General features: G+C 39.6%; 1 protein-coding gene across 2 annotated transcripts in view; it reads right to left on the bottom strand.

The window, feature by feature from the left end:
* Positions 1–14,018, bottom strand: part of LOC124605100 (DDB1- and CUL4-associated factor 1) — a 245,064-nt gene that overhangs the window by 18,498 nt on the left and 212,548 nt on the right. For both annotated transcript variants that reach the window (XM_047136553.1, XM_047136560.1), the window contains exons 25-26: positions 9,544–9,628; positions 5,136–5,345 (exon numbers count right to left, since the gene is read on the bottom strand). In XM_047136553.1, coding sequence (XP_046992509.1) covers positions 5,136–5,345; positions 9,544–9,628 — 295 coding nt within the window. The remainder of the gene's footprint in view (positions 1–5,135; positions 5,346–9,543; positions 9,629–14,018) is intronic.

Here is a 14,018-nt window from a genome sequence, read left to right as displayed (position 1 = left end):
GGAAATTTTTTGGACCCTTTAGATGTAAACAGGCCTGGCCTTATTGACAGCATTAATGCAGAGACAGGGATATCACAGCAGCACTGGTCACTAAAGTTAAAAAATCAACGATTATCATCCTACTTAGAAAGTAAATGGTCATCATTCAGTGCCAATATGATGGATATAGTGGAAGTATGGGCAATGTTTAAAGTGATTGTAAATCACACTCTGAAGAAGTACGTGCCAAGTAAGTAGATTTGGGACAAAAAAGAGCCATCTTGGTTTAATAACAAAATTATGTAAATGCTGAGGAAGCAGAGGTTATTCCACTCTCAGTACAAGAAAGTATGTGCAAATGACAACAGGCATTTGTGCAGCTGACAAAAAGTGAATGCGCTGAACTACTATGTCAACATTCATATGTTAGTCAAAGACTTTCTCAGAACCTGAGAAAATACTGATTCTACATAAAATCTCTAAGCAGGTTGAAGACTTATATTAAGTCAATCATACCATAATTTGACCATCACAAGGATTGCTGTACAGAGGACATATGAAAAGGTGCCCTGGAATTGAGAAGTAACTGAAAGAGTTGAAAATCTATGTCTAGATAGAATCGCACTTCCATTTTATGGAGAGTGTGCTTCAGTAAAGGTCCCTTAAGTCACCACTTCAGTGGCCGTGCATTCAAATGTCAACACTGAGCATGCCTAATTTCTGACCTCATATTATGGAAAAGCATGCTATGAAGCCTTTCCAAATGTGTAGAGCAATATCAACCATGTAAGATATTCGGAATGTGCATCTGAACATAGACAAATGAGATAGTAAAGTTCCATCTAGTAACAAGCAGGCCGTCTCTCTTCAGTAAAGAGCTAGGTTATACCATATTGGATTTCAGTTGAAGCCTGTATTTGGTGGGCTGCATTTTTATTTATATAACTTACGTTCTACCAATCTATGTTGTTTCAAAGCACCAGCACTTTGAGGATCTTTCGAAAATGCATCATTATTTAAATTATTTGTTGCAATAAAATAGCAAGATGTATCATATTGTTAGCTGCAGAATATTGGCTGTATAATTTGTGTGTTATGAAAATATCCCGTTTCAAGGCAACAGCACATTGAAGATCCATCAAAAAATGATTGTTTTTGGTACAATTTGTTACAATTGTGTTCTAATCCAAGAACACTAATTTATTGCTTGAACAGTACACACACACACACATGGAAGGCAAGGTACAATACAATTAGCAATACCCAAGAGGCCAGCAGAGCCTTCCACTCCGGCTGCATACACAACTACAGTCATATTAGCAGGCCATGTGACCCCTAGTGGCTGAACCAAAGCACAAACTTAACATGCGAACTACAAAGCAGTGCACACACAAAACTGGTAGCTACATCAAATTAAGTGTGGCTTATTGATCATGTACTCATACATAGACGACATGCTTCAGATATATTAGAAGTGGATAGTTGTCGTTGTGCACATGAAGATAGTGATCACTATTTGATAAGAATCAAATATAGACAGAGGATGGATGGTTACAGACAGACCAAGAAAACTATTGTGCCACGGATTGTTGATGCTAAATTAAGAAATGATGAAAACACAGTACAACAGTATAAAACTATTTTGACAAATAGACTTAATGAAGTTGAAGATCAGGCAGGCAAGAGTATCGAAAAAAGATGGGAAACAGTCAAAGGTACAATACAGAAGACAGCCAAACTGTACTCGGTAAAAAGAAGCAATTGAGAACCCAAGTCTGGTTTGATGAAGATTGTATGAGGAAGATTGTATGAGGAAGATAGAAGGAAGGAATGAGGCAAGAAAAAGAATGCTGCAGAGGAGAACAAGAACTACCGTAGCAGAATACCAGAAGAAGAGAAAGGGAGCAGATAAGGAATGTATGAGGAAAAAGAGATAATTTGGAAAACAGTGGATTGAAGAATTAGAAGAGAGAAAGACTATGAAACAAGGAAATTCTATGTGCGGGTGAAAGACACAATGAAAGGATTCTAACATAGAGCAGTTTTCTGTGAATATAAGGAGAGAAATCTGATTGGAGGGAAAGATCAGCTTTTAGATAGATGGGTGGTGTATTTTAGTGAACTAATGAATACAGAATCAAAAAACGAATGTGAAGTAGACACTGCTGTGGGAGATGAGTTGGAGCAGGAAGTAAACAGAGAAGAAGAGTGCCAGGAAACTGTCGAGGAACCTACACTGGAAGAAGTTAATGCTAGTATCAAGACTCTTTAAAAAAATAATAAAGCTCCAGGAGAAGACAATATTACAATAGAAATTATAAAATATGGTGGAGAAAAACTAATAAGAGTTTTGCAAGAGATTATAGTAGAAATATTATGGAAAGAAAATAGGCCGGAACAGTGGAATACACTCTGACCTATACATAAGAAACGTGCAAAACTGACTGCAAATTATAGAGGAATTGCACTCCTCTGTATAGAATATAAAGTATTACAAAAAATCAGTATATATGTAGGAGAGTATCTAGGAGACAACCCGTATGGTTTCAGAACCAATAGATCTACTACAGATCAGGTTTTTACCATCAGACAGATCATTGAAAAATGTTATGAGTATAACATCGACGTCCACCAGCTGTTCATTGATTTCCAACAAGCATATGGTAGTATCAAAAGGGATCAATGTAGGAGCACCCAACAAACTAATAAGACTGGCCCAAATGACTTTGAGAAGAACAGTAAGTAAAGTTAAGGTTGAGGGCACTTTATCAAAGGCATTTGAAGTTAACCAAGGATTGTGACAGAGTGATGTGTTCTCCACTATTCTGTTTAATGTCGCCTTGGAGAAGGTAATGCGAAACACACAGAGCGATAACCCTGGGGGAACACTGTTTAATAGAGTGACACATGCTCTCGCATATGCAGATGATATTCATTTGTTATCCAGGAGGAAACAGGACCTCGAAGAAAAGCTCAAAAAATTATAAAAGATATGGAATGGAGATGGGGCTGACAATTAAAAAGTCAAAGACAAAGTATATGTTAACATTTAGGAAAAGGTATAGTGAAGGAAAAAAAAGCATGACTGTCACCGGGAAAGAATTTGTGTGTTTTAAATATCTTGGGTCACTGGTAACTGAGAATAATGATATGACAGAAGAAATACATGCAAAGATTACAGCTGGTGACAGGAGCTATTTCACACTGATTAATGTATTTAAAGCAAGAAGCCTTAGTAGGATCTGAAGCTGACATAGTATTGTACAATAGTGAGATCTGTGGTGATGTACGGTTTGAAGACTTGGATAATGACGTAAAATGATGAGGTGTTGCAAATATGGGAATGGAAGATACTTAGGAAACTCTCCACAGCAGTGAATCATAGGGGATTTTGATGAATTCGAAATAATGAAGAGATCAGAGAGTTATACAACAAACCAGACACCACGACAGAAATAAAGAGTAGTAGACTATGTTGTTTGTGACATATGGAAAGAATGATGGAGAGCAGCACAGTCAAGAAAGTTTCCAAAGGAAAACCAAGTGGACACTGTATAATGGGTAGACCAAGGACCAGATGGCTAGACAACGTGGAAGATGACTTGAGAAGAATGGGATTTAGAAGATGGAGAGCCAAGGCGGCCAGCAGGGAAGAGTGGGCAGAGATTGTCCAGGAGGCAAGGCCCTACATGGGCTATAGTGCCAAGGAGTTAGTAACAACATACTGGTGATTAAAGCTTTCAGGAGATAAGGTCTAAAACACGGTCAGGTGTTGTAAAAGTTCAGTGTGGCCTGGTGGGAAGAAGCAATAAGATGTGAAATTACAAAGAGGTGTGTATTTAGATCATGTGCTGCTAATCCCAACTTTTTTTAATCATCTTTGGATTTTCTAAAAAGTTCTTGGGATTTCTTATTAATTTACTGGAGGTATGTTCCACAATAGTCGATGTTATATAAATGTAGGTGCACTCTTTCTCATGAATGTGTCTATTCAATTGGCTTTATCTACTAAAGAACTTGCACTATTTGCAGTAACATATTTTGCATTTTCTTGTTTCAAGCCTGAAGATTCTGCTACTGAATAGAAACAGTGATCTAGAGGGGTGGAGGAGAGAATGCACATTGGGGGGAGGGGGGGAGGCAGTGCGGGATGGGCACTGAGTGGGAGGGAGCCATAGTGCGGTGCGAGGGGGGGGGGGGGAAGGGGGAATGGCACAGAGCAGTGTCTGGCAGGTGGGGGACAGGGTGGGGAGCAGAAGACACAGGGGGTGCAGTGCGGGGAGTGGGGGAGACCGCTAGGGTGGGGGAGACCGCTAGGGTGGGGGAGACCGCAAGGGTGTGAATTCATCAAGGTTTCATGAAAGGTATATTCTTACCATAAGAATGCAATATCAATTTAGTCAAAAAATGTGAGGGGGAAGGCAGAAGGGTGGGGGATCATTCAAAGACAAGAGGTTGACCACTATTTATCTTCTGGAAGAGAGAAACTACTTAAAGAGCAATTTTAGATAGGAAACAAAACCCATAGCTTTCAGAACAATATGTTTCTTCTTCAGTGATAAAAGAAGATCAGTACATTGTGGATGTATGGATAGCAATGATTTATCTAGCATCTATAAATCACTCCAGGTGATGTGTGGAGAACTGTACGTATAACTATGCTCATTCTGAAGCATTGCTTCAGAAACTCATTGGCTATGATTTGCACCTCTTCTTATTCTAAAATGGTTCAAATGGCTCTAAGCACTATGGGACTTAACATCTGAGGTCATCAGACCCCTAGACTTAAAACTACTTAAACCTAACTAACCTAAGAACATCACACACATCCATGCCCGAGGCAGGATTCGAACCTGCGACCATAGCAGCAGTGCGGTTGCGGACTAAAGCATCTAGAACTGCTCGGCCACAGCGGCCAGCTCTTCTTATTCTGTTCTTTTTTGTATGAACCAGGACAACCTTCCTATATAACATTCAAGTAATTTACTAAAAGTTTTTGTTTCATCGAAACAGATATCTCTGGTTTTGAAAGCTAGCGTATGTGTCACTTTGTATTAGCATTAGAGACATCACTTGATAAGTTTTTGTTGATTTTATTAATTAGTGAGTACTAACTGCTAAATTAGAAGTGTCAGAATATCAAAATTGTCACATACCTCTAATCCATTGGGATGGAATACACCACTTAAATTTTGATTGAGTTTGTCAAACTTATGTATTTCTTTGCCCGATGTAACATCCCACAGTACACCATCTGAAAGTACTAGTTCATCTGTCGGACTAAATGTTGCTTTGTTTTTTGTATACTGGTTCGATATTTGTGGAGTTAGCGTCTGAATTTTTTTGCCTGTTGCAACATCATATATCTGAAAATAACAATAAATAACAGTAATATTTCAAATGGTAAAACCTTTACAAAACTACTGTTAACACTATACATGCATTTTCAGCAAATACACTGCAACTGACAATCATACTGATGAGTGAGAGGAGAGAGGTAGGAGGAGGACGAGAAAAATACCACAGAGATGGGAGTGGCAATGCCTCTGATTTGCCCAAAGCAATGAATGACAAAGATTACTCTTATGCAGTGGTGAACACTTGTGTGTGCTACTCACCATACTGCATTAATTATTTAATATTGTGTTTTGAGATAGTTCATCCACCATCTACTTGATATAGAAATGTCATGGTACACTAAATTTTGAAGCTGTATCGCTGTATCAGAACATATTCTTTAAATATGTTGTCCAGTCACATCAATGTGACCCACTGTAAAAAGCCGGAATAACCACCTTTCGCAGCACAAGCAGGAACAGATTCAATGAGACAATGATGTAGGCTGGAGCAATTAATTAAAATTTGTATCAGCACTGGGACTAGAACCCGGGTCTCCTCCTTACCTAGGCAGATGCGCTATCCACTGCACCTCACTGGCAATATCACCATTGCATGGAATACCATACATCATCTCCTACACTGATACAAATTCCAATCCACACCTCAGCCCATGTCTTCAGAACCATCAATTGTAAAAGTCAATGACGTTCTAGAAGGTACCAACAGGGATATGAAGGCACGCAAACTTCAGTGCTGTGATCAGCTGCACTAGGTTTCATGGTTGAGGATCCAAGGCGCAAACGATCGAGATGGTCCCACATATTCTCGAATGGGTTTCGATCCAGGGGAGGGATTGGGAGGAGGTGGGAAGGGGGGGGGGGGGGAGAGGAGAATGGTGACCAATGATAATGATGAGGTCCCATACTCCGAGGAGTGTAGGGGATGATGCGGGAGACCTGCACTACCGTACTAGGCAAGGTCCTAGTGGAGGTGGTTTGCCATTGCCTTCCTCCGACCGTAATGGGGATGGATGATGATGATGATGATGATGATGATGATGCAGACGACAACAACAACACCCAGTCATCTCGAAGCAGGAAAAATCCCTGACCCTGCCGGGAATCAAACCCGGGACCCCAAGCGCAAGATGCGAGAACACTACCGCAAGACCACGAGCTGCGGACAGGTGACCAAGGGAGTATGATAAAATCATCCTGGTGCTCTTTGAACTATGCACATACACTGTGAGGTGCTCAACATGTTGCACTGTGCTGCTGGTAGATGCCATTGTGCCGATAAAAAACAAACTGCATGTAGGTATGGATATGGTCCCCAAGGATAGAGGCGTACTTGTTGAGGTCATCTGTGGTCGGTGGCAGCGATAATTTCCTTACGTGCTAGGTCTGCCTTGGTGATAAGGGGTGGGACAGGGCCATAGAGGTCTGAAGGGCACTCACAGACTGTCTTGACGCAGTGTGTGTGTCCGGACAGTCAAGTGAGCCTGAAGGTGTTTTTTTCTGGCAGGTGCATGGCGATACCTGCTGTGGACAATGCCATGTGGAATACCAGTGCTAGTGGAGTTACATGAACCTGTTGCAGTGTACCTTTTGTAACGACAAGCAACTACGGCTGTTGGTTAGGCCCTGTCTGGACTCTGTGCATTTGTACAGAAGTAAACATCGCAGTCTGCTTAATTAGGGCAACCTTGCCACTGCACTGCAGAAAAGGTGATATTCTGCGAAGGTTATGGCACTGTATTGATTTCACCTTAGTTTCCTGAAGGTTGGAGTGTGAGATTGGTGGAGTAATTTGAGATGTACTTCACAGTATGATTGTCCATAGTGAGCACGGTCCTTACATACTGATAGAATGGAAGTATCAGGCATGTTGGCTCCAGGAATGTTTTGGTGGCTCCTGTTTGAGTAGTGATATTAAGTGATCGCTAATGGTGTTTCAAGCCTTTCAATTGTTTTTAAATTTTAAGCTCACAGTGTTTAAACTTGGTAGGCCTTGGGGTTGTTTAGTCAATTACTGTTACTTTAATCTAATCTGCAGTTTGTGGAACAGTGTAAATTTGATTTCTGGTGGATAATCATAAACTTGAAACATTCATTGATTTAATTGATCTACCAGCTGTCTTGCTGGTGTTATTTAAAATTTATTAAGGTTTTGAAGTTTCTTTCCTTTTAAATAAGTTTTAAAGTTACCTTGCACGTTGTATGGATTTACTGTAAGTGTTTTATAACAGTTTGTGTGTTAAAGCTCTGTTTTAGACAGCCACCTAGTTAGTATTTTTCAATGTTGCTTGCCCAAGGCCGACCACTGTTGGTGTCATCTTGGCACTGGGGCATGTTGCACCCATTGTAAGAAAAGAAATATATGAATCTGAAGTTTAATTCTTACATACATATGAATGTGGACTGATTATTAATTGTATTATAACTTTGTAATAAAGAGTGTAATTTGTTAAACTTATGGTTCTGGGTTGTGGTCATGGCAACTCTTGCCTTTTTTGGTTTTTCTTTTACTCAAGTGTGTTTAAAATGCTGAGCTGTTGTTTATTACTTTTACCAATATGGTTTAAGTTTTGTGTGTTATTTTCCTTTATTTCTCAGGAAACATGGTTATGTGTTATTTTCCTTTATTTCTCAGTAAACATGAGGGGGGGGGGGGGGAGAAGAGATTCTCACTTGTGTTGATCCACTGTGCCTTCCAGAATGATGAGATCACCCGGGGAATGTCACGAAAACATTTTACACACCGTAACGCTCCCTCCTCCAGCCTGGTCCTTTCCGACAGTTATTGTAGGGCCGTACATGCCAACAGTCATTTGTCTGACAGAGCATAAAACGTGATGCATCTGTAAAGTCCACCTGATGCCACAGTGTGCATATTCCAGCCTTCGTTGCCTATGAACGGCAGTCAGCATGGGTGCATGAACCAGTTGCCTGCAGCAGAGGCTCATACACAGCAATGTTCGTGCGTGGTAGTTCAAGAGATAATTAGTAGCCCCTCGGTTCAGCTGAGCAGCCAGTTGCTCTTTCGTTGCACATCTATTTGCCTGTAGACATCTCTAAAGCTGTTGTTCAGCCCTTTCATCTACGGCCTGGGGTGTACCACCATTGCCTCAGGGGCCGGTTTCGGATAGTGCCATTTTGTCATGCATTTACACATTAACCAAGTCAGCATGCAACAGTTTACAAACTTGGCAATTTCAGAAATGTTTCCACCCACGGGCCTGCCCTTCTGGATACGAGATAAATTGTTCTGTTTCCACACAGCTGAAATGTTTGCTGCACCCCTCCTCCCCCTCCCGATGTTCTTTATATACCCTCCATTACTAGTGCTATCACCTGCAGAATGCGAGTCTTTATTTCACGTTGATGTTGAACGTATACGGTGGTCACATTAATGTGACTGGACCATGAATAAAGCCACTGCCGCAGGCCATGCAAACAGTATGGATAAATATGGTGAACTTAAATAATAACAAAGCTAAGGTTGAACTTCACACATTTTGTTTTTTAACACTGCTAACTCTTTTATGCTAACAGCTGTCTGCAGAAACAAATGATCAAAAAAATAATTTTTTATTTAATAAACTTTGCACTTGCTACTTTCTCTGAGAGAGCAGCTGTGTTAAGTCATAGCACATCTGGGTACAAAAATAAGTTCAAATGGCTCTGAGCACTACGGGACTCAACATCTGAGGTCATCAGTCCCCTAGAACTTAGAACTACTTAAACCTAACAAACCTAAGGACATCACACACATCCATGCCCGAGGCAGGATTCGAACCTGTGACCTAAGCGGTCGCACCAAAAATAAGTCTGTGAAACAGGGTACTGATACCAATGTGCTTATTAGCAACTGTTGCTTCAAATAGAAAACTGCTATGACGCCTGCTGATAAGCTTTCAAGTCATTTAATGAGAATTTCAACTAACGTCTTATCAGATAACAGAGGAAGTGCAGATAGTGTACAAACTTCTACAAGAGAATTTCAGGAATGTAACTATTTAACACAACATAAGAACAGAGTATCTGACAAGTTGTCCAAGATTTTACTTTCATTAAGTGGTTTGCAATTTTTAAATGGTTTCTTTTCATGTCTGAAACATTTGTTTGACTAGCTTTTTTCTGGTGTTTGAAAACCAACATAACATATTTCCTAACAAAGTTACTTCACATTTAACAGAAAGTGAAATAGCACAGATATACTTACTGTTGCAATATGGTTTCTTGTGCCAATTATACGGTCTTGAACAAACTTGCTGAATTCAACATAATCTTCTTCTGGAAGAGCAAATCTGGAAGAAGAACAAAACCTATTAATTTTCAGTCACAAAAGCTGAAGAGAGGAAACTAATCATAAAGCAAGAATAAAGAGGCACAGACCAAACATGAGGTGTCTCATCAAGAATATTTTAGTATATGCAATTTTCAGCCACAAATGTCAAAAGCAACAACGCCATCAAACAAATTGTATCCCTAAGAATGAGCATATATACATAGAAAAGGAGGACTTGGCAACTCAGAATCCAGGTTGTGAAGGACCCCAATAGGTTTGAGGATAAGGAGAGAGAAAAAACAACATTTTGCTTCTCCTTCCTAACCATTCCCAACCAGCCCCTATTTTTTTCTTTGAGAAAGAAATTTAACAGTTCTGAAAGCTTGGATAGCTTTTTCTCCAAACTGTTATGTCTACTGATTATGCTTAGAAGTTCATCTCCTTAAGGTAAACACTGGGAATCTATTCCAGCAGTTTGCAATTTTCTATTTTTTTCTGGTTAAATTTTCTTTTGATACATAAGTTAATAAAATCAGATATACGGCCATTACAAACTGCACTGGCACTTGATTTTTGTAATAAATACATAAATCAATCTTCTGGAGCAATTAATTCATGTAACAACTTCTACTGGATCAATGTTAGTCCCATGTAAATCTCTATTGTGTGGCTGTCTCTTAAGTTCTATTTAAAACCATTGCAACCATGACTGTTTCCTTTTTATGACCCGACATGACTACTTGTGTTGCTTTGCATTTTGGCAAAGTGACCAAACGTTATTCAGTATTTCCACGAAGTAACCCGAAAGGGCATTTACACTTGATCGCCAACATTGTCTTGCAAGTGCTCATCTCATAACTAAATTAGTTATCATCACTTTTCTGACCACTTACATGTTTTAGAATGTGCTCACTGTACATACAGATGATTTCAACAATATTTCTCATGTCCTTTCAGAAAATGTACACATTTTTCACACCTGAGGATATTATGGCAGAGCTGTTATGAACTTGTGATGAACTGTCTGTTCTAGGAAAATTCAGAAGATTGAAAGGATACCATAGCAATTAAGTGAGCATGATGCGGATTCAAATGTGGTTGTCTCTTCAAGTGACAAATCTTCCAATTCATTTGTCACTAAAGATTGTTGTACGGGTAAAGATCGGCAGATGAAATCAGTCTTAGTGCAGGTCCCAAAGGTCGTATCGTCATTTCTTACGAGCAGGAACCTTAGCATTGGCTACAACAGCAAAGACTCCAACAAAAGTCTCCTGCCTTTAGTGTGATGATAAACTTATGGATGACAATATTATGTACAGTACCACACATACAACAAACATTTGTTGATTGTATGACAGATATTGTGACCCACAAGATAATGACCATCTGGAAATGAATACGCTGGTTTCCTGTCTCCATTTCTGAAACCTGTGGTATAAAAATGGGCCTGATATATTTGCTATTATTATGTCATATAGAAGATCCTGCAACATTCCTCTAGTAAATGCTGTTCCAACTTATGTGCCTGCTGGCAGTCAGACGGACAGGCACAGGCACGGGTACAGCAGGACAAACAACTGAAGTGTGTTGAAAGGCACCAGGGAGGTACCTGCGCTCTAAGGGGCAATGTTGGAACAGCTTAGGCTAGAAGGTACTGACAGAAATTAACTACTGATAACTATTATTTCAGTGTGCCTCTTGCAAGAATTATATTGGAAAAAAAGGGTAACATTAGTCAGAACATAACATAAAAGAACAAACCAGATATTCCCCCACAATTTTTGTCCAAGAAATGAAGTAGTGTTGCTTCATGGCTGTTCGGTTTTAGAAAGGATTTAACAATGGTGCCTCAAGTTCCAGCCAAATGGCGATCTGTTGTAAATTTCCGTTATGCATTATCATGGAAAGATCGATGAAAATACGGACTTTTGGAAAATGCCAGAAGTTATAGTGTTCTATTAAGATACAAATGTGGAAGAGAGACAGTTATGTAGTAACTACAGCACTGTCAGGAGAATAAGAAGATGGCCATTAACAGTGTCTGCTCTGAATTCATATATCCTACACACACTGAGCTCTGGTAATAAAGCTGCAAGGGTTGAATTTCTGAAGAATGCCTAAAATGGTTCTTACATACATCAAAATTTGTGATTATAAAAAATAAAGCTTTATCTAGCAGGGAGAGGAATTGGTGTCAGCATGCTATCATGTGAAGAACAAGACCAGCTACTTCTGCCTAGTAAAAGAAGGTGTCACATATAGCCAAGTGGTAGCAAGCATATCACTGTGCGAGCGAGACTTGTTCGAAGCATGTATGGAGGGAAAAAAAAGACCCACCACACTAAGTCGATGTGATCTGTATGTCCCATGAAGATGACAACAAAGGGTGAGCATCATATACTATGTAATGTGTAATATACTGTATCTCTGATCTCTGTCTTGAAAGATTACTTGAATTTCATATTCAAAAATTAATTATTTGGAAATAAATGATGAACAAAATATCACTGAAATGCTTATCCTTTTAAAAGGGAATAAAAATGCATATTCTAAATAATTATCTTGTGTAATTTTGGTATATTGTATTCTGCTTTGCATTTTAGTTTTGGAGTCAAACAGACCTGATGCAATGGTTTGCGTATCAAAATATCATGCAAGGGTTAATACCTCAATGTCTGACAAACTGTTTTTTGAAATCATGAACTGGTAGCACCTATATCTACATACATACTCCGCATGACACCATATAGAGTGGCGGATGATACCTTGTACCACTACTAGTCATTACCTTTCCTGTTCCACTCGCAAGCAGAGAGGGGGCAAAAATGACTGTCTATATGCCTCTGTGTAAAACGTAATTTTTCATATCTTTGTGATCTGTACATGAAATGTATGTTGGCGGCAGTAGAACAATTCGGCAGTCAGCTTCAAATGCCGGTTCTCTAAATTTTCCTAACAGTGTTCCTTGGAAAGAACATTGCCTTCCCTCCAGGGATTCCCATTTCAGTACCCGAAGCCTCTCCGTAACACTTTTGTGTTGTTCAAACCTAGCTGCCATCCTTTGTATTGCTTCTACGTCTTCCTTTATTCTGACCCAGTCCAGATCCTGAACACAAGAGCAATACTCAAGAACAGATTGCACTAGCATCCTATAAGTGGTATCATTTACAGATGACCTACACTTTCCCAAAATTCTCCCAGTACACCAGTCAACCATTTACCTTCCCTAGCACAATCCTCACACACTCGTTAGATTTCAAGTCATTTGGCAAAGTTGCATCCAGATATTTAAACGAAGTGACTGTGTCAAGCTGAACTCTACTAAAGCTTTATCTGAACATTTCTCGTTTGTTTTTCTTACTCACTCACAGTAACTTACATTTTTCTCCTTTTAGAGCTAGCTGAATTCATCACACAGACTAGAAATTTTGTCCAAGTCATCTTGTATCCTTCTACAAGTCACTCAACTTTAATACTTTTCTATACACCACAGCATCATCAACAAACAACCACAGGTTAATACTCACCTGTCCGCCAGATCGTTTACATACATAGAAACTAATAGTAGTCTTATCACACTTCTCTGAGACACTCCTGACAATATGCTTGTCTCCAATGAACACTCGCTGTTGAGGACAACATACTGGGTACTGTTACTTAAAAAGTCTTTGAGCCGCTCAAACATCTGACATTGGTGATCTGTACCTTCCCTTCCGCATCATATTACACTTCCAGGAAGTTGCGGAACTCCTGTATCCAGTAAGCGCCTGGCTTATACTGGTGTGAGGTTGTCATTGTCCACCCACTTATCTCAAGGGCTCCAAGTAGCATTGATGATGGGGCTATGTGTAAAAAGTGAAAGGGACTGTCTATACTCTATTGATGTTTATGGTCAAACTTTTACATTTCTTGCTGTCATCTTCCTTTTCTGTCTCCTCCTCATATTCACTACTGCTACCAGGATTAGGCTAGTAGAGACAAAGTGTTTGTGGGTTGGCCTGTCTCTGAGGACCAATCACGATGTCTCCCTCACCTATACTCAGTGTATGCAATGTCATTTTTCACCACCTGTTGTACAGTTTTTACCCATTCTCTCCTCCTATTTCAGAACACCCTTCTCAATTTCTTCTTTAAGTTGCGTGTCTAAAGTTAGATGAACCTTTTTAGTTTGTTTGCAGGTACAGTTATGAATTTCTTATTAATTATCTGGAGTACTTCATGGAAGGGCCCTCTCCATGGGCTTGTTAATTTCTTTGACCTCCCTCTTTTCATGCTTTAGTCATGTAGTAATACTTTGTTCTCAGCCTTACATTCTTTGGGATTTTGTGTGCGATCGTAGTATTCCTTGTTCCGTTCCCTACATTCCTTATTAAAACTTCTTGTCACCTAATGCATCTGGCACATCCCTT

The sequence above is a fragment of the Schistocerca americana genome, chromosome 1 (assembly GCF_021461395.2).
Source record: "Schistocerca americana isolate TAMUIC-IGC-003095 chromosome 1, iqSchAmer2.1, whole genome shotgun sequence".
In the NCBI taxonomy this organism is placed as follows: Eukaryota; Metazoa; Arthropoda; class Insecta; order Orthoptera; family Acrididae; genus Schistocerca; species Schistocerca americana.
Note: the sequence above shows the minus strand (reverse complement) of the source record. Positions and strands in the feature narration are given on the sequence as shown.